At 35.1% G+C, this 18,967-nt stretch overlaps 3 protein-coding genes across 4 annotated transcripts in view; all 3 read right to left on the bottom strand.

The window, feature by feature from the left end:
• The window catches only part of LOC105216177 (pickpocket protein 11), a 6,269-nt gene extending 203 nt beyond the window's left edge, over positions 1-6,066 (bottom strand). The window contains exons 1-6 of the mRNA XM_011190538.3: positions 5,552-6,066; positions 3,068-3,373; positions 2,548-3,011; positions 2,311-2,479; positions 169-275; positions 1-27 (exon numbers count right to left, since the gene is read on the bottom strand). The exon at positions 1-27 is cut by the window's left edge and continues 203 nt beyond it. Coding sequence (XP_011188840.1) covers positions 1-27; positions 169-275; positions 2,311-2,479; positions 2,548-3,011; positions 3,068-3,373; positions 5,552-6,060 — 1,582 coding nt within the window. The 5' untranslated portion in view covers positions 6,061-6,066. The remainder of the gene's footprint in view (positions 28-168; positions 276-2,310; positions 2,480-2,547; positions 3,012-3,067; positions 3,374-5,551) is intronic.
• Positions 6,067-6,417: 351 nt separating this feature from the next.
• Positions 6,418-10,458, bottom strand: LOC114804432 (pickpocket protein 11-like). Its single transcript, XM_054227431.1, has 5 exons — positions 10,412-10,458; positions 9,564-10,309; positions 8,347-8,515; positions 6,676-6,782; positions 6,418-6,597 (listed from the first exon to the last, which is right to left on the bottom strand). Exons 1-5 carry the CDS (start codon positions 10,456-10,458, stop codon positions 6,419-6,421), a joined length of 1,248 nt encoding a protein of 415 aa, XP_054083406.1. The 3' UTR covers position 6,418.
• LOC128920383 (pickpocket protein 11-like) lies at positions 10,392-18,391 on the bottom strand. Of its 2 annotated transcripts, XM_054227540.1 has the most exons (5): positions 16,614-18,391; positions 15,766-16,511; positions 14,796-14,964; positions 13,781-13,887; positions 12,274-13,719 (listed from the first exon to the last, which is right to left on the bottom strand). In XM_054227540.1, the coding sequence occupies exons 1-5, from the start codon at positions 17,189-17,191 to the stop codon at positions 13,541-13,543; spliced, it is 1,779 nt and encodes a 592-aa protein (XP_054083515.1). In that variant the 5' UTR covers positions 17,192-18,391; the 3' UTR covers positions 12,274-13,540. The 2 variants fall into 2 exon arrangements, with proteins under 2 accessions (XP_054083516.1, XP_054083515.1); XM_054227541.1 differs by lacking the exons at positions 12,274-13,719; positions 13,781-13,887 and adding an exon at positions 10,392-11,189 and having other exon boundaries at positions 16,614-18,390.
• Positions 18,392-18,967: the final 576 nt, after the last annotated feature.

Genomic DNA, 18,967 nt, shown 5'->3' on the forward strand with positions numbered 1-18,967 from the left:
TTAAACCCAGCAGACCGCCAAACGATGCTAGAATAGAAGAAGAAATATGCAATACAATAAAATTAATGCAATTCAATCAAAAATCTATTATTCCACATTAAAATTAATGCATATATAGAAGACCACATTTTTATAATTTTTTTTTTATTTTTTTTTGGAAAACTTTACCTAATGACGATAACCAATCTTGAAATATATCCTTGCGATAACGCTTGGCCATTAAATCGCTGAAGAAAACATGTAGAAGAATTTGTTCGTCCGTATTAACCGTGCGGCTATGAAAAAATATTGTAAAAAAAGTTTAAAATTGTATATAATTACTAGCGGGCCCGAAAGATAATATTATACAAAGTATGAAATGAAACACACATAATAAAATAATTGACAATTGAAGGTTTCTATGCAGCAACAATGCACAGTGGTTCCGCCGTAGGCCAAAAATCAAAAAATTCATCTCTCGATTTTTTGACAAAATGTAAACCGATGGCCGCTAAATTGTCCAAACTTCTTATTTTCAAACCGGGTTTTCCCAAAAATCTAACGGTACTTTCTAAAAATAGAGTTAAACGCATGAACAACTGTATTTTTTTAAAGCACATCAAATTTTTTTTTTAATATCGCAGCAACGACGAACTTCAATTTGTTCTGGTAATTGATCAGGGTAACGAATTAAGATTATTTTTTAATGGATTTTAAGTTAAAGGTATATATTTTAACTTGTGAAATTAATTAAGTCTTACGTGATTTGTGTTTTTGTGAAATAAGTGTTTTATATCACCTACTTTTTTGTATCTTTTTTCTGCGTCTTCAATGTGTTCACATAAAGATTTTAACTGTGTTCCCCCACGATCCCCCGTTAGATTTATTTTACATTGTTTTTACCAGAGTCTTAAGGTAATAAAAGTGTTAAACTTAGGTGCGGAAATTTGCAGATGTAGGAGTAATCGTCAAAATAATAATGGCCTTTGAATTAACTATTTTTAAGTTCAAACTCATTATAATTGGACTAAAAAAGCTTGGAAAGAAGGATAAACCATCTTTATTTCAATCTATGTACGGTTTACTAGAGGATGCATTATAAGTTTTTGTTCTAATTATAATGGCTGTAGAATGGCAGTGAAAAAATTAACTGTATTAAATTGGTTGATTATTTGTTTTTTTCCTACATGATTTGTTTATATAATATTATTCTTACAGGTTGAATGTGGGGGTTGGATGGGGGAAACTATAACGACAAATCATGTTCAGCTTGTTTATCGCTTTCTTAAATGTTTTTACAAAGCCTTACTGAAAGTTTTGACGCTCCGAACATGACCATGAGAAGTATTTTTGCGCATGATTCTCATATAATGGCAATTACAGTTCTATGGGAGCTATAGGACCTAGTAGTCCGATGGGGCCAATTTGTTTACTATATATTTAAAATAATTTTCTAGATTTTTGGTGAAAGAGCGATATCTCAACGGGAAGTATTTATGACCGCACCTTCATACAAGCCGAACCACTGTGCAATGGGACCATCTAATAATTGAAAATATAAAATATAAAAAAATTTTATAAATTTAAAATTAATTAAAATTGGACTGAATGTCGCCTACAAACCGTTCTCGAATCCTCCAGAACATACACAAAACATTTCATGCAAATCGGCGAAATTTTGAAAATTTCAAAAGAATTTTGGTAAACGGGCGAAATCGCAATGGTTGAAGATTGCAATTGATACATAATCAGTGTATATAAAACTGCCGGCAGTTTAATTTAATTTGATTTTGCTTCGACTTCTGCTTCGGAAAAAAACCGAAGTCGTAACATAAGATCCTATAAATCCATATACTATATGTATGTATATCGGTCAATGAAACAAGGAATATGAATTTGTGGATTTGTTTGAATTTTCATAGAGACTAGCAGGTTTGTGGAATTACTCAGACGCTGTAGCGCGAGGCTCAGTCGAGGCAACTCAAGCTATTTGTCTACTATAAGTGGTTGTGGCATGCGCCATCATTCACAGGACTAGAACAAAAGAGTTAAAAGTTGTTTGGATTTCTTTGCTAGGATCTAAGGACATAACCTTTAAGCTATGTTCCTACTTTTTCTTTAATTTTTTTAAATATATAGCCTATGTTCACCAATATAACTTGAAATTGTATAGCCATCTAGAATTCTTAATGAACTTTTACGTTTTTTATGACATATATAAAAGCTTTTCGAACTAATTAATACTATTTTCAGTTAGTTTTTAACTTTTCCGAAACTGTTTTTTAAAATCTACCTTGAAGAAATTTACAAAAAGTAACACGTTTTACTTACTTTATATTGTTACTCGTAGAAACTAATTTCATATCCAAAAGTCCCATAGTTATTTCCGACGGATAACTGTTAAATTCACAGTTGGGTAAACAGTCACAAGGAAACTTATCCGTATTTTGTACAATCGACAGCGTTTTATTTTTTGTTGGTAAACCCAGTGAGAAAATTTCTTTAAAGAATAGAGATTTTTTGTAAGATAAAAATATATCAATAAGCTTATTAACACAAATTACATACCTCGTGTATTCAAAACACAATATATTTCACTCAGGCCACAAGTACGAAAACTGCCATTATTCGGCAAGCTCATCGGTATGCAACCACAAAGGTCATGCAGATATCTTGTACGACACTCAGCCATACAATTGACGAATGAGTAGCGTTGCATTGATGGCAAACTTCTCTCATTGTAAAATAAACAGTTACGCAGCTCTATATCCATATTTCTCACAACATTTGTCGCATATGTCGATTCGGGATTTATGCGTACGAAACTTTCACGACCCGAAGTGACTACCTTCGTTTCGGCATTTTCATCGGGAAAATTATACGCATCATGAATTAACAGACGAAAACCGTAACTGCTCAGATAAGTGCCGAAGTAGTCATCCGTTATGGGATTGAGTACAACGGAGATGCCTGTGGAGTGACCACAGCCAGTAACGCGATATGGTTGCTTCGGAATTTGATATGCGATTTTTCTGTTGAGAAAAATTATTTTTTATGGCATATAATAAAATGAAATAATAATACTCACTTTGGAAAATTATTAGTCAGACGTCCATAATAGTTGAACGAACAGCAGACTTCTTCCACCGCTTGCACACGCTGAAAGAGACTGTCACAACGCGAGCCAGAACCCTTCCACACACATTTCGAGATCATGTCCATGCAGTCCGGAGTAAGTTCTTGCGTTAATTGAGCCATAGTAAAGTTGTTATCGGTGAGTATGTTACCGAAGGTTTTAAAATCTTCTTCGGTGTGATTTAAGGCGAAATTGAAAAACATTGTTATGCGAAATAGACTCAAGAGTTTCTCTACGGACACATTTGGTGGGCGTTTACTAAAATGTTGATGAATATATAGTTGGAATGAGAATATTTATTTAATCTAAGCAATATTTAGTTGTCATATTTGCTGTTAATTTAATACATTAAGATTATAATTAAGAAACCATTTTTTTGCCTTTCGCACAGCTGGCTACTCGATTAAATATCAGCAATTATACATTTTTGGCTTTGCTGTTCATAAGAAGTTCATAAGTTTCATCAGCTGATTGAATAACCATAACCAAATTTACAGCATAGACAGACCTGCATTCCAGTTTCAACTCGCTTTGTATTCTATTAAAAGTTAATGTAGTAAAATTCGCCTATTATTTTATATAGTAAATCGATCCAAATAAGCGCGTTAATCGAGCAAAGACAGGTTAATAGATCAGTAAAATCCTGTGCGAAAAGGCTATACATCTAAAATCTGGTATATTATAAAAAATACTGTCTCAATATTGAAATTTGGTTTATTTCTTTTTTATACTCTCGCAACAAAGTTGCTACGAGAGTATTATAGTTTTGTCCACATAACGGTTGGTTGTAAGTCCAAAAACTAAACGAGTTAGATATAGGGTTATGTATATCAAAATGATCAGGGTGACGAGAAAAGTTCAAATCCGAATGTCTGTATGTCCGCCCGTCCGTGCAAGCTGTAACTTGAGTAAAAATTGAGATATCTTAATGAAACTTGGAAGACGTATTTCTTGGCACCATAAGAAGGTTAAGTTCGGGCGTAATCGGACTACTGACACGTCCACAAAATGGCGAAAACCGAAAACACATAAAGTGTCATAACTAAGCCATAAATAAAGCTATGTAAATAAAATTTGCTACAAAGGATCGCACTATGAAGGAACATATTTGGATGTAATTTTTTGGAGGAAGTGGGCGTGGTCCCGCCCCCAAATCGGTTATTTGTATATATTTCGCAAACCAATTAAGCTATATAAACCAAACTCACTGAAGTCGGTTCCCTTACGTACCCCATCATACACCATGAAAATAGTTGAAACCGGATAATAACCACGCCCACCTCCCATACAAAGGTTAGGTTGAAAATTACTAAAAGTGGGTTAACTCACTAACGAAAAACGCCAGAAACACTAAATTTCACATATGAAATGGCAGATGGAAGCTGCACTCAGGCGTGGCGTCGCCCACTTTTGGGTCAAAAACCATATCTCAGGAACTACTCGACCGATTTCAATAAAACTTGGTTTGTAATAGTTTCCTTACATCCCAATGATATGTTGTGAAAATAGGCCAAATCGCTTCACAACCACGTCTACTTCCTATATACCAGAACTTTGAAGACGATCTGAATCGTTTACTTTGCAATATATAAAGTAAGCACTAGTCAAGATATCGGTGCAGACCTTTGCACAAATACTATGTTTATAGTGTGGCAACCACATTCTAAAAATCGCCGAAATCGGACCATAGGTTTTCAAGGCCCCATATATAGAGCAAGAGGACATCGGTGCTTCTAACCTAATATTAGGGTTTTCAACTTTCAATGGATTTTATACAATATATATGATGAATATGTGGGTCGAATTGCGTGTTTTATTAATAAAATTAAATAAATAAATTGCGAGAGTATAAAATGTTCGGTTACACCCGAACTTAGCCCTTCCTTACTTGTTTATTTATATGCATATTCTTTCTAATTCAAATACATACGTATACTTCCGCATTTAAGTGTTTTTTCCTGAAAGATCGCTTTCGAAATATAAAATATTTATTTTTTCGAACATCCAACTTTGACCACGAACTTTGCCCTTGAAAAATGTATATATTATATTCATAACTCTGATTCTTGAGCATCTGAATCAATGAACATATTTTTTAATAACATATTTCTGACCCATATATTCGGCATAAATTAGAATAACAAAACTCATCATATATGAGGGATGAGGTAATTTCTGAACCAATTTCACTCATTTTCTCCACCAAGGTACACCATATTCAAGACTATATGCTCAATTAAGTCTGCTAAGATATCTCACACTGTATAAAACACATCTTATTTTTGTAGTCTTCGAAAATTCCAGCAACTTAAAATTTGTGTGTATAAAAATTACCCGATTGGGCCTCTTAATACTCAACAACCTTGATTAGTTAACTTTAATAATTATTTCATACTTTTATTACAACTTCTTAAATTTTTATTAATTTCGACTTACAGCGTCCTCGCCAACTTCAGCGCCTTCGTTTTCGATATCTTATTGAAATTGCAAATGGTCACCGCGGGAAACGGTATATTCCATGTGGGAAAATGTGCACTCTCAATCACGGTTACGGTAGGTGTTTCACGATTCCAAAACCACGAAACAATCACCAAAACAATTGAGGTTATAATCGATATGATAACGACGGCAATCCAAAAATGTCGCTCATTCGCCGTGGAGCCTTTCAAAGTGATATAGTTGAAGCCATGCAGCGAGGTGCTATTACAGTAATTGCGCAGATTTTCGGTAAACCAATGACGTACTGGCGAAAAACTGGCCAATTGGCGGAGGCGTGAAACTTTGCGTGGTTGCGGCAGCTTAGAATTATTTTTGCCTGTGTTGACTGGTGAAACAAGTAAGGTTTTATGTTTCACAGTTAGTTGTTGCTGCTGATGATGTATATCAAAAACCCGATTATGCGACACTTTAAATGGTGAGCGCTTAAAAGCTGTCGAAGAGGACATTGTCGGTGGATTGTGGAGGAGTATTTTGCGTGACTGTTCCGCGCGGATTGGCGTTTATAACTGAGCACCCGGTCTAATAATATGTGTGTCGTAGCCACTATAACTCTATATTATTTCTTAAAGTCTACTTATTTGCGGCATTAATTTAATTATAGACACTTAAAGTGAACATATCTTGTATGACAATAAAGTGCACATATTAATTACCGTTAAACACGGTAGACAACTTGTGACTGAGAGTTAGTGAGTGACAGTTAATGAGCCAAATGTTTGACAACATTTATTTTTATGTATGGGCGCTATTGACCCCGTTGGTAAACAGGCAAGCTTTACTTCCTTTCACTTGTTGACTCTTTTATTACTTTCTCATGGGTAATTGACTCTTTTTCAATTCCGTTTGTTTTGTTGTAGCTTGTCGTCGCTTACTTATCCTCGTTAGCAGATTACCCAGCGGTAGTACGATGAGGAAGAATACTATTTCAAAGCCAGAAATGAAACTGTAACCCATATATAAACCGGTTATGCCGCCGAATAACCCTGTGAAATATTAAATATTTAATACATATATATGGCTATACTATATTTTTATACTAACGTACTATTTAGTATACTAACCAAAATAATTTAGTAACTGATAGTGAACATCTAGTCGCATATAGTCATTACACATATCGGCGTAGAACGCATGTACCACCAAATGATTTTTCAACTTAATGCCGCGGCTAAATACAAGTAAAACGAGAAGATTATATAAATTTGCTAGACTACGGTTCAAAGCCTGGTGATAATAGCAAATATTAGCTAAATTTTATATTATGTTTATGGGGACTTCACTAATGTCTAGACCGATTATGACACCATATTAAAAGAGCTAAAGGAAGAGCTAAAATCCATCCACGGCTCCGTTTGCATATTTCCAATCGTTTAAGACAATTTTCGATAACCCGGTGCAGGATTTCGGCTGTAGTGCGCTGAATGTTGTCTTCGAGCTCCTCGAGCATTGACTGGGCCATTTCTCTAAATTAATTAGTTGACCAACTTTTCTCGCAATGTATCCATGTTTAGACGTGAAACATTAGGTGGCGCCCCGTGTTGTTGGAAATATGGATCGATGAGGCATCGAGATCAATTTCGGGGGAAAATGTCTATCAACATCGTGTTGTAACGCTCGCTATTAATGGTCACGGCATTTTCGAAATAAAGCCTGATGGTGCCGCCAGACTACAATCCGCACTAGACGGTAAATTTTTGAGGATGCAATACCGTTTCCTGAACTCCACGAGCATTTGATTCACCTCCAATAGCGACAATTTTGTTTGTAGACGAAGCCGTTAAGCCAGAAATCGGCCTCATCTAAAACGATGATTTTTTCATGAAATTCGTAGTTAGCTTCCAATATTTACAGCGCCCAATCGGCAAAGCTACGGCGTTACAAATAATTTCTCGGCTTCAGTTCTTGTAGCAACACAATTTAAACGGTTGCAGAGACAAATACAACACTGTTGATAAAGAGACAAATCGCCATGTTGTCATCAGAGAGATCGATTATTTCGGACTGGCCTGAACAGCAACAAAATTTAATTCACTATGGACTTGTCTTTGACGGCGAGGTGGTACACTTTCTGGAGATTATAATCAGAAAGACCGTGTTTTGCGTGATGAGCTCTTTTAGAAGCCATCGGAGATCACGACTTTGCGTTATAAGCGTGGGCAAGCTTGGACGTTAAGTGTTGTACCAAAGTAAAAGATGACATGATGAAATGATGAAATGACAAACTTTACTGAACACACAACAAAATTTGACGCAAATCATGAACAACGATGGCTGTCATGTGTCAAAATCACGTCATCCCTATTGGTAGAAGCTGTATATACCATATTATATGTTCATTTTCTTTCGCCATATATCTCATATATTGAGAAATACATACGATATAAGTAAGCGGAAGTTCTGAAATCATTATATTACATTAGGTTTATGTGGGTTATTGGAAAAACTTAACAAATTTCATCTATTTTTGGGACCAGGCCACATTATTATCAGAAAAAAGTTTTAACTTAGTTGCTTAAATGATATATCTTACAAATCGACCATTAGTTCCGGAGCCCTTATATTCAGTATCTGAGGGCTTGAAAGAATTTGATTTCATTTCGATTATTTTTAAAAGAAAAGTATCACAACTTGGAAGCACTGTTTGCGCAAAGTTTTACTTTGAAGTCAAAGTTAGAACGTTTATTTACACATTATAGTTATCATACAAAATAAAATATATGACTACTACTTACTAGAAATCTGGAGCATTTATCGAATAGTTTCTGTCCAAGGTTGCGGCATCGAAGTCCGTTTTATACATCAAAAACTCACATTTTGGGTAACATTTACAAATATATCTTTCAGCCTTTGGATTCAGTTTAAAATCCTTACCGCTATGATGAATTGTTCTCATAACTGTGTCTAAAGAAGAGATTTATTATTAACTGATGTGTATTTGCGTATTTTATAAGATCGATTTAATAAAACATTTATTTATTGAACTTAAAATTTGACTTTGCGATTAATGTGATACTGAGAATCATGTGCCAATTGACTACCCTAAAAACACATTATATTCGTATACAGTATCAAAGAAAGGTTACTTTTAAGAGGAAATAGTCGATAATGTACCCAGAACTTTTGTCTTACAATACTAAAAAGTGAAAAGTTAGCTCGAAAAGACATCAGATAAAGGAATTTCAATCATTAAGATAAAATATTCTTTAAATTTTCTGAGACTGGATGATAAGTCGTGTTATGAGAATCTGAAAGAAACATCTATCGTTGCAACAATATAAATTGTGATATTTATTTGGAGTGATATGCTTGAATCGATATCGAAATAAATAACCATAATGAAAGCTATCCGATGAAGTAGGCAAAACTTAAAGATATTTTGAAAGAATTAAGGAACTTCCTATATGTATGAAACTAGCTGAAGCTTCATTTCAAGGATCCAACAAACTCTTAATCTCAATCGTCTAAAAATATCTACTTGAGAAGTTATTCTGGTTCAAAACTCGCCGCCAACCAATTTGGAAATAATTAGGGATTGAAAGATCGTTTTAAAGTTAGTTTACGAGTCTTAGACGCAGTGCAGAAACTAGAGGCCTGCCGTGTTCAAAACAGTATCACTACATGGAAAGTTCGGATAGATAAATTAAATCGCACTATTTAGAAACAAAGGTAATCGAGGTTGGATCCCATGAAACATCTAAGAACATCTTTGATTGTATCACGAACAACGAATAAATCGAGTGTTATTGGATTGTAGAAAACATTTTTAAGAAATTTGGGTTCAAAATATCCCTAGAGGATTTATAGGATTTTTTGTTTTCAGTACCACCTTTTTGGTAATAAGACTGTTCTGTAAGATAGGTTTCATAATTAGGTCTGTTGGTTCATATAGTCAATAAATATTTAATCTAAATGTATTGAATTTGTTCAGTACAAAAAATCCTTCTCTCACCAATTTGAGACATCACACAGCTCGCCTGCAACAAAGTGCAAACGGTCCAATTGTGGGCACGAGGCCATAATGGAGGCACACAACCGCAGATCTTCACCATTCTTCGACTGCGGCATTCCGCAAAACAATTTTGCTGTGAATAAACATCAAATATAAGCAATTTACGTTCCTTCGGCAAATAGCAACGACGCAGGTGTAGATCATGCCACTTCACAGCGGCCGCGGCTTGAGTGAGCCCTGGTGTTATATGAACATGAATCTCACTGCCTGCAAATACCATTTCATTTGGTTGATTAATACTGATGAAATCGGTTGCAGAACGTGCGTATATCTGATAGCCGGCAAATTTATTTCGAGACGCATAGTAATCCTCCACCTGTGGATCAAGCAGCACGGTCAGACCCCACTTATAGCCAAAACGATTGTTGTGTATATTTAATTCTTCCGCTGTTTGATTTCCATTAATGACGTCATCAAAGTTAAAGGCACAACAAAAGCCATTCTGTGTTTCCACGCGGCGAAAAAGCGCGTTACAGGGTTGTATTTGACCATGAATTTTACAACGTAACAATTGACTCTCACAGTCGGGTGAGATTTTTTGTAAAAACTCTTTGTGCGTATAATTTCTACTACTTAGAATCGTATGCAAATAACGGTAGGAGGCAGACGTTGCATTTACCGGTAGTGAGCCGTATAGAAGGTATGGAATGAAGGGCCGAATTAGGTTGGCGCTTTCGGCACTGAAACTGTAAAGACGATTGAATTAAAACAAAAAAATAAAAGATATTATATGGTTTAGTTATTTTTATTTTTTTAGAAAATAAAACTTGGCTTATATAAACACTCACTCCTTTATTAACAAATCGTTGAGTTTCGTTTTCGAGATACGATTCATATTGCAAAGCGTAATTGTTGGAAATGAACGACCCCACGTCATGCCAGTTTTTGTCTCCAAATATAAAATCGTTGGATTATCGGCGGTTAAACTCAATGAATTCCACAATGTAAAAATGGATAAAGACAGCATAAGGCACAAAATAAAATACCAAAACAAGCGTTGCCACCTTGAAGTACCTACTAAATAAATTAAACCGTGTACACTAGCCATTTCGCAATATATTTCGAAGCTACTCTTCGGCTTATGCAGATTTGCTCTTTTTGAGTCTAACGGTAAATTATTCAACGGTTTCACTTTCACTAATCGTTGTTTTCTACATTTTTTAACAATTAGACGCCACTTTTCACGTATACTTCGTTGCAGAGTCACTCCTTCTTTGGTGTGCTTTCCATTAAATGGCAATAGTTCCTTTCCGTGTTTATTGAAAATTTCTTGTTTTTTAGGTTGTAAATAATCGTCAAAAATAACAAAATAATAACTCGGCTCCATGGTTTCTGCATTTTTTATTGACGTGGATTTTAACTTTTGAACTGACATTTTCATTTCTTAATATTTACAACAGTGAAGCCGAAGAGTTCACTGCAGTGCTTAAATACTTCCCGGAGAGGTGAATGTGATGATGAATGTTAAAGGTTGCAGATCGCGCCGCCTTTTCGTTGTTTCTTGGATTGTCACCACTACATTGTCAATAATTAAGGCTTATGTACTATAAGTCCATTAATTTGTGCCTAAAAGTATGTTTAACATGTTTTCATTAAATCCTTAAATACATACATATATTTACATATTACATATAAGTTATTTGCTTTTGTTTTTAAAAACATATCTCAGAAACTATTCGACCAATTTCAATCATATTTGGTACATAATATTTACTTGAAATCTTGTTGTTAGGGATGCTGCATTTCTAGTGTGAAATCGCCCGTTTAAAAACCGCTGAAATCGGACTATAACTTTTCGAGGTGACCTATATCGCACAAGAAGACCTCAATGCCTGTGGCTAATTTCTTACCTCGTGAAAAGTGAATCCACACACACACCACCTCTTTGTGCATTTTAAAGCTGCTTTCGACAGGATGAAAATGAACTTCCTCTATGCCGCTATGTCTGAATTTGGCATCACCCGGCTTCGTCACGAACGGGAAGCACCTCTTCGAGACATTCGATATCAAGTGAGCTGTCTGAAACCTTACTCACTGTCATGCGGTTTCTTCAATCAAAAATAATACGAGCTGAAATGCTAAATAAAGAAGGTAGAGGCTTCTATAAGAGTGTAGAGCAGTTGGCGTATACCGATGGAAGTAACAACCGCGGCTTTAGTTTACTTTTTCCACTCTGGATAAGGAAGAGAAGCGTATGGGTCTGGTAGTGAATGAGGACAAGACGAAATATCTCAGGTCACAAACAAACAGTTAGCGCATTTGCGTCTTGGCTTCCACGTTACTGTTGACAGTCCTAACTTCGAAGTCGTGAATAATTTCGTATACCAGGAAACCAACATCAACAACAGGAATAATGTCGGCCTCGAAATCCAACGCAGAATCACTCTTGCCAACAGGTGCTACTTTGGACTGAGTAGGCAATTGAACAGTAAAGTCCTCTCTCGACGAACCAAAATCAAGCTCTACAAGTCGCTTATCATTCCCGTCCTGCTTTATGGAGCAGAAGCTTGGACGATGTCAACGTCAGATGAGACGACTCTAGGAGTTTTCGAAAGAAAGGTTTTGCGCAAGATTTATGATCCTCAGAACAGTGGCAACGGCGAATACCGCAGACGATGGAACGATGAGCTGTACGAGTTATACGACGACATTGACATAGTTCAGCGAATAAAAAGACAGCGGCTACGCTGGCTAGGTCATGTTGTTCGAATGGATGAAGGTGCTCCAGCTCTGAAAGTATTCGATGCAGTACCCGCTGGTGGAAGCAGAGGAAGAGGGAGACCTCCACTCCGATGGAAGGACCAGGTGGAGAGCGACTTGCTTACACTTGGGACCTCCAACTGACGCCGAACTGCGAGGGAAAGAGAGGAGTGGCGGGCTATCATCGATTCGGCTATAACCGGCTAAACGGACTCCACGCCAATCACATACATACATAAATACACTGCATTTATTTAAAAAAAATTAAAGAAATATACATAAAATATAAAGATAATCTTTTAACCCCATTTTAATACCATTTTGAAAGTTCGTAACAATAACTAGATGATAGTAACAAAAATTCTAACAACTAAAAAAATTATGCTCAGCAAACTTTATTTGTAGAATTTAAAAATTATTTAATACTTTTATTACAACTTTTAATATAATTATTTTTCTCGTCAACTTTAGTATTTCAGAAACATTCACCAAAACAATTGAGGTTATAATCGACATGATAACGACGGCAATCCAAAAATGTCGCTCATTCGCCGTGGAGCCTTTCAATGTGATATAGTTGAAGCCATGCAGCGAGGTGCTATTACAGTAATTGCGCAGATTTTCGGTAAACCAATGACGCACTGGCGAAAAACTGGCCAATTGGCGGAGGCGTGAAACTTTGCGTGGTTGCGGCAGCTTGGAATTATTTTTGCCTGTGTTGACTGGTGAAACAAGTAAGGTTTTACGTTTCACAGTTAGTTGTTGCTGCTGATGATGTATATCAAAAACCCGATTATGCGGCACTTTAAATGGTGAGCGCTTAAAAGCTGTCGGGGGATTGTGGAGAATATAACTGTAGTATTTTGTACGACTACAATGCGCGGCGTTGCGTTAATGACTGAGCCACCGGGATAATAATATGTGTGGCGTAGCCAGTATATATTATTTCTTAAAGACTACTTAATTAATGCCTCGAAATTTAATTATAGACACTTAAAGTGAACATATCTTGTATGACAATAAAGTGCACATATCAATTACCGTTAAACTCGTTAGACATCTTGTGTCTCAGAGTCAGTGAGTGACAGTTAATGAGCCAAAATTTTGACTACATTTAGTTTTGTGTTTGAGCGCTATAGACCTCGTTGGTAAACAGGACAGAGAAAAAAAAACATTTTTACTACAATTAACTTTCTCTCTACTTGTTGATACTTTCATTACTTTCTCATGAGTAATTGACTCTTTTTCAATTCTGTTTGTCTTTTTCTAGCCAGTCGTCGTTTACTTATCCTCGTTAGCAGATTTCCCAGCGGTAGTATTATGAGGAAGAAAACTATTTCGAAGCCAGAGATGAAACTGAAACCCATATATAAGCTGGTTATGCCGCCGACCAATCCTATGGAATATTAAATATGTATTAATATATTTATACTAACGAGCTATATTAGTATACTAACCAAAATAATTTAGTAAATGATAGCGAACATCTAGTCGCATGTAGTCATTACACATTTCGGCGTAGAAGGCATGAACCACCAAATGATTTTTCAACTCAATATCGCGGCTATATGGAAGTCAAAATGGCAAAAGGAAAACGAAATGAAATATAAGTAAGGAGGGGTAAGGTTCGAGTGCAGTCGAACTTTGGTGGTTGTACCACGGTCTTGACCGATTTTTAAACTATATTGGAGCTAAAGGAAGAACTGAGCTAATTTGGCCCATATATTCTGGCTAATGTTCTTTTAAGGTGAGGTGATTCGTGGACCGATTTGTCCATTTTTCACCATTAAACTATATATATTTGCTAAAATGCCTAACATATTGACCAATATTGAAGTTCTGAAATCATTTTATTAGATATACGGATGTTATTAGTAATACTGAATCGATTTTATGTATTTTGGCACCAGATCAAATTATTATCAGAAAAAAATTACTTATTAATTTCATAAATACATATATCGTACAAACAGAGCATGTATGTATGTATGTGATTGGCATAGAAACCGTTTAGTCGGTTATAGCCGAATCGATGATAGCGTGCCACTCCTATCTTTCCCAGTTCGACGCCAATAGAACATTAGTGTCGGTAAAATATCAGCTTTTACGTCATATTAGGTATTTGGTAGAGTTGCAAAATTTTGGTTCCATTTTGTTCATTTCAAAATAAAGGTGCCACATATTGGAGGCAGTATTTGCAGAAAGTTTCACTTCAATATCATATTTAGTACTAGCCTTAAATATTTGGAAAAGGTCCAAGTTAGGACGTACATATGTGTAGACCAAATGATTTTCAGCCCATGTATTCTGCTTACTAAGGCGAAACCCCAACAACCCCATGCCCTGATCATCAAGGCCTTTATCATGGACATACTATAAACCTCAGGATATTAAAATTAAAGCTCGAAAAAAAACTACTAATTAGAGTTATCATACAAAATAAAAAATGTAATAATTATAACTAATACTTACTAGAATTCTAGATCACTTATCGAATAGTTTCTGTCCAAGATTGTATTACCGTAGTCAGTTTTATATATCAAAGACTCACATTTCGGGTAACACTTACAAATGTATCTTTCAGCCTTCTGATTCAGTTTATAATCCTTACCGCTAGGGTGAATTGTTCTCATAACAGAATCTAAAGGAGAGACATAATTTATAAGAATTAAATTTAATGTGATTCTAAAAACCGAGTAGATAAGATCACCCTATATACGCTTCACTCTCAAATATAGAGTACCTTTAAGAGGAACTGGTCGATAATGCACACAGAACTTGTACTCGTATAATACCGAAAAACTTGAAAATCGATCTGAAGTAAGAGTCTTAATCTTTAAGAGAAAGTAACCTCAAAATTTCCAATTTTGGAATTTACTTCCAAAAAAAGGCTTCAGGAAAACTTAAAAAAATTGAAGATTACTTTATTTGGATTACATAATTGGAAGCTCCTAGGGATAAACTAGTGAAAAACTTAGAATGAAATGAATGAATGAAATAATATCTGGAAAGTAACCAGTTGAAGCTTCCTTTCAGAGATAAGCTCAACGAACTAGCAAACCCAGTCACAATCTTCAATATGTACTCGGGAAGTTATTCTAGTACAAGAATCGCCGTTAACCAATTTAGATAGTAAGGTATTAAGAGATGGTTTTTTATAGTTGTTGGATAGTTAATGGGTTCTTCCATGTGTTAACGACGGACTTTATAGACAGAGCGAAAACGAGAGAACTGTCGAGTTCAAAACAGTGGCAATATAGGATAGTTACGATCGAAGGAAACATTTTTTTTAGAAATGTGGGTGCAAAATATCGTGAAAACCACATCTATCATTTTTGAGGACTATTATTACTTTCAATACAAAATCTTTGGGTAATGAGAAGGCAGCTGTTCTACTAATTCAACTATATTTTTTGTCAGTATCAAAAAGTCTCACTCTTACCAATTTGAGACATCACACAGCTCGCCTGCATCAAGGTGCAAACGGTCCAATTGTGGGCACGAGGCCATAATGGAGGCACACAACCGCAGATCTTCACCATTCTTCGACTGCGGCATTCCGCAAAACAATTTTGTTGTGAATAATCGTCAAAAGCGAGCAATTTACGTTCCTTCGGCAAATAGCAACGTCGCAAGTGTAGATCATGCCACTTCACAGCGGTCGCAACTTCAGTGATCAAAGGTGTAATATGAACATAAATCTCTCTCCTTGGAAATACGATTTCATTTGGCTGATTAATGCTGATGAAATCGGATGCAGAACGTGAGTATATTTGATATCCGGCAAATTTATTTCGAGACGCATAGTAATCCTCCACCTGTGGATCGAGCAGCACGGTCAGACCCCACTTATAGCCAAAACGATTGTTGTGTATATTTAATTCTTCCGCTGTTTGATTTCCATTAATGACGTCATCAAAGTTAAAGGCACAACAAAAGCCATTCTGTGTTTCCACGCGGCGAAAGAGTGCGTTGCAGGGTTGTATCTGACCATGTATTTTACAACGTAACAATTGACTCTCACAGTCGGGTGAGATTGTTTGTAAAAACTCTTTGTGCGTATAATTTTTACTACTTAGAATCGTATGCAAATAACGGTAGGAGGCAGACGTTGCATTTACCGGTAGTGAGCCGTATAGAAGGTATGGAATAAAGGGACGAATTCGGTTGGCGCTTTCGGCACTGAAACTGTAAAGACGATTGAATTAAAACAAAAAAATAAAAGATATTATATGGTTTAGTTATTTTTATTTTTTTAGAAAATAAAACTTGGCTTATATAAACACTCACTCCTTTATTAGCAAATCGTTGAGTTTCTTTTTCGAGATGCGATTCATATTGCAAAGCGTAATCGTTGGAAATGAGCGACCCCACATTATGCCTGTTTTTGACCCCACATATAAAATCGTGGGATTATCGGCATTTAAACTCAACGAATTCCACAACGTAGTAATGGATAAATACAGCATAAGGCACAAAATAAAATACCAAAACAAGCGTTGCCACCTTGAAGTACTCACTAAATAAATGAAACCGTGTAGACTTGCTATTTCACAATAGATTTGAAAGCTGCACTTCGGTTTAGGCACATTTGTTTCATTTAGATTATTCAACGGTTTCACTTTCACTGCTCGTTGCTGGGTAAATTTCTTGAACATTAGTCGCCACTTTTCACCTATACTACGGTTCAGCGTCATTTCCTTGGTATGCTTTCCATTAAATCTCAATAGCTCCTTTTCATGTTTATTAAAATTTTGTTGTTTTTTGGGTTGTAAGTAATCGTCAAAAATTACAAAATAATAACTTGGCTCTATGGTTTCTGAATTTTTTATTGTCGTGGTTTTTATGCTATGCACTGACATTTTCATGTCTTAATATTTGCAACAATGAAGCCAAAGAGTTCTCTTCAGTGCTTAAATACTTCCCGGTGAATATAATACTTCCCCAAAATAATGTATAAAAGTGTCTGTTAAACGTTAAAGCTTGTAGAGCGTGACGCCTTTTCCTTGTTTCTTGGGTTGTCACCACTACGCTGTCAATATTTAAGTCGTAAGTATTATATGAATTAATTTACGCCTAAAGGTATGCTAAACATATTTTTCTTGAATGCGTAAATTATGCACAGTGAGAATTATTTGTCAATGAATAAACAATTAAATATTTACATATATAAGAAAATAATTAAACAAATAAGGAAGGGCTAAGTTCGGCATAAACCTAATATTAACAAGTAATGAAGGGCCTAAGTTCGGGTGTAACCGAACATTTTATACTCTCGAAATTTGTTTATGTTTGAAAACCCTAATATTAGGTATTTAGGTGCTAGGTGAAGTTATGACCCGATTTCACTCATTTTTCGCACGGAGATATATTATTAGAAGAAAAATATACCCTCTAAATTTCTTCAAAATATCTATTTTCGGTAAAAAAAATTATTGTAAGCAATTATGTCCTCATGTTCGATATATGGAACCTAGAAAACTTATGGACCGATTTCGGCCATTTTATTTTCATATAAGCAAATTTCATTGAAATTGGTCGAGCCAATTATAATATTAATGTAATATAACATGTAATTTCATGTGGTTCAAATATTTAATTTTCAACATATTTCGCAGGAGAGTCAGTATGTTATGATACCCATTGTTAGAACCACTAGTATGTATGTATAAAATTATATAAATATTAAGAAATAAAATGAAAATCTAGATTTTCTAAAGTGACTACGTTTATAACACCTTCTAAATTATCTAATATTGTTTTACTAATTAATAGACCGTCTGGTTTAATATTTACGGATTCAATTAGAACGTTCGACACGCGCTGTTGAAAAATTGTATTACATTTTAGATTAACTATTATGTTTGCTTCTTTAAGAATTTTGTTTGCTTAAATAAATAATAAACTTGATTTTTATAATATTTGTTTGAAAATTTAATTCAGTATATGTTGCTATTTTAGTTCTATATTATTTGGTGTATCCAGTAAGCTTTGATTCATTATATAATATACAGTCATGAAGTAGCACTGAAGCATGAATAACTAATGTCACTCAAGAAGTTTATAGCCCTTTCGCACAGGTATTCATTCATTAATCGGCCGGAAAAATCGAATTTTACTACGTGAGTTTTTAATCGAATTCAAATTTTGTTTTGATTTTTGCTTATTCGATAGTTTATATATTCAAAAATATCCTGTGCAAGGTCGTAACTTGCATAGTTTTTGAAGGGCAGTGTTCTAAAGAGTGACCGCTCACAGGTATAAATCGCTGTAGTCGAAACTTAAACGCTTACCTCAACGAGAAATTGACCGATTGACTTCAAATTGAAACTGAGTATGAATATATTTACTATACAATGACCTATCTTTCTGATTGGTTGAAAATAGTCAATTTGGTATTAAAAAAATTACATTTTTTTTTACCTAAAATGACATTTTTTCAGAATTACGTCATTTTGTTAACTTTTGATAATTTTCAAAAATCGCAGGTCATTGTATACTAAATATATTCAACTTTAATAACATGGATCTTTTTGTTTCGCCGAAATCATGACAGCAGTTGTGGAACTTTTTTTGTCTCCTCCGAAAACATTTTCAATATTTTTGTAAAAATATCGTAAACTATTGCTGAAAATACACCTTAT

The sequence above is a fragment of the Zeugodacus cucurbitae genome, chromosome 3, assembly GCF_028554725.1.
Source record: "Zeugodacus cucurbitae isolate PBARC_wt_2022May chromosome 3, idZeuCucr1.2, whole genome shotgun sequence".
In the NCBI taxonomy this organism is placed as follows: Eukaryota; Metazoa; Arthropoda; class Insecta; order Diptera; family Tephritidae; genus Zeugodacus; species Zeugodacus cucurbitae.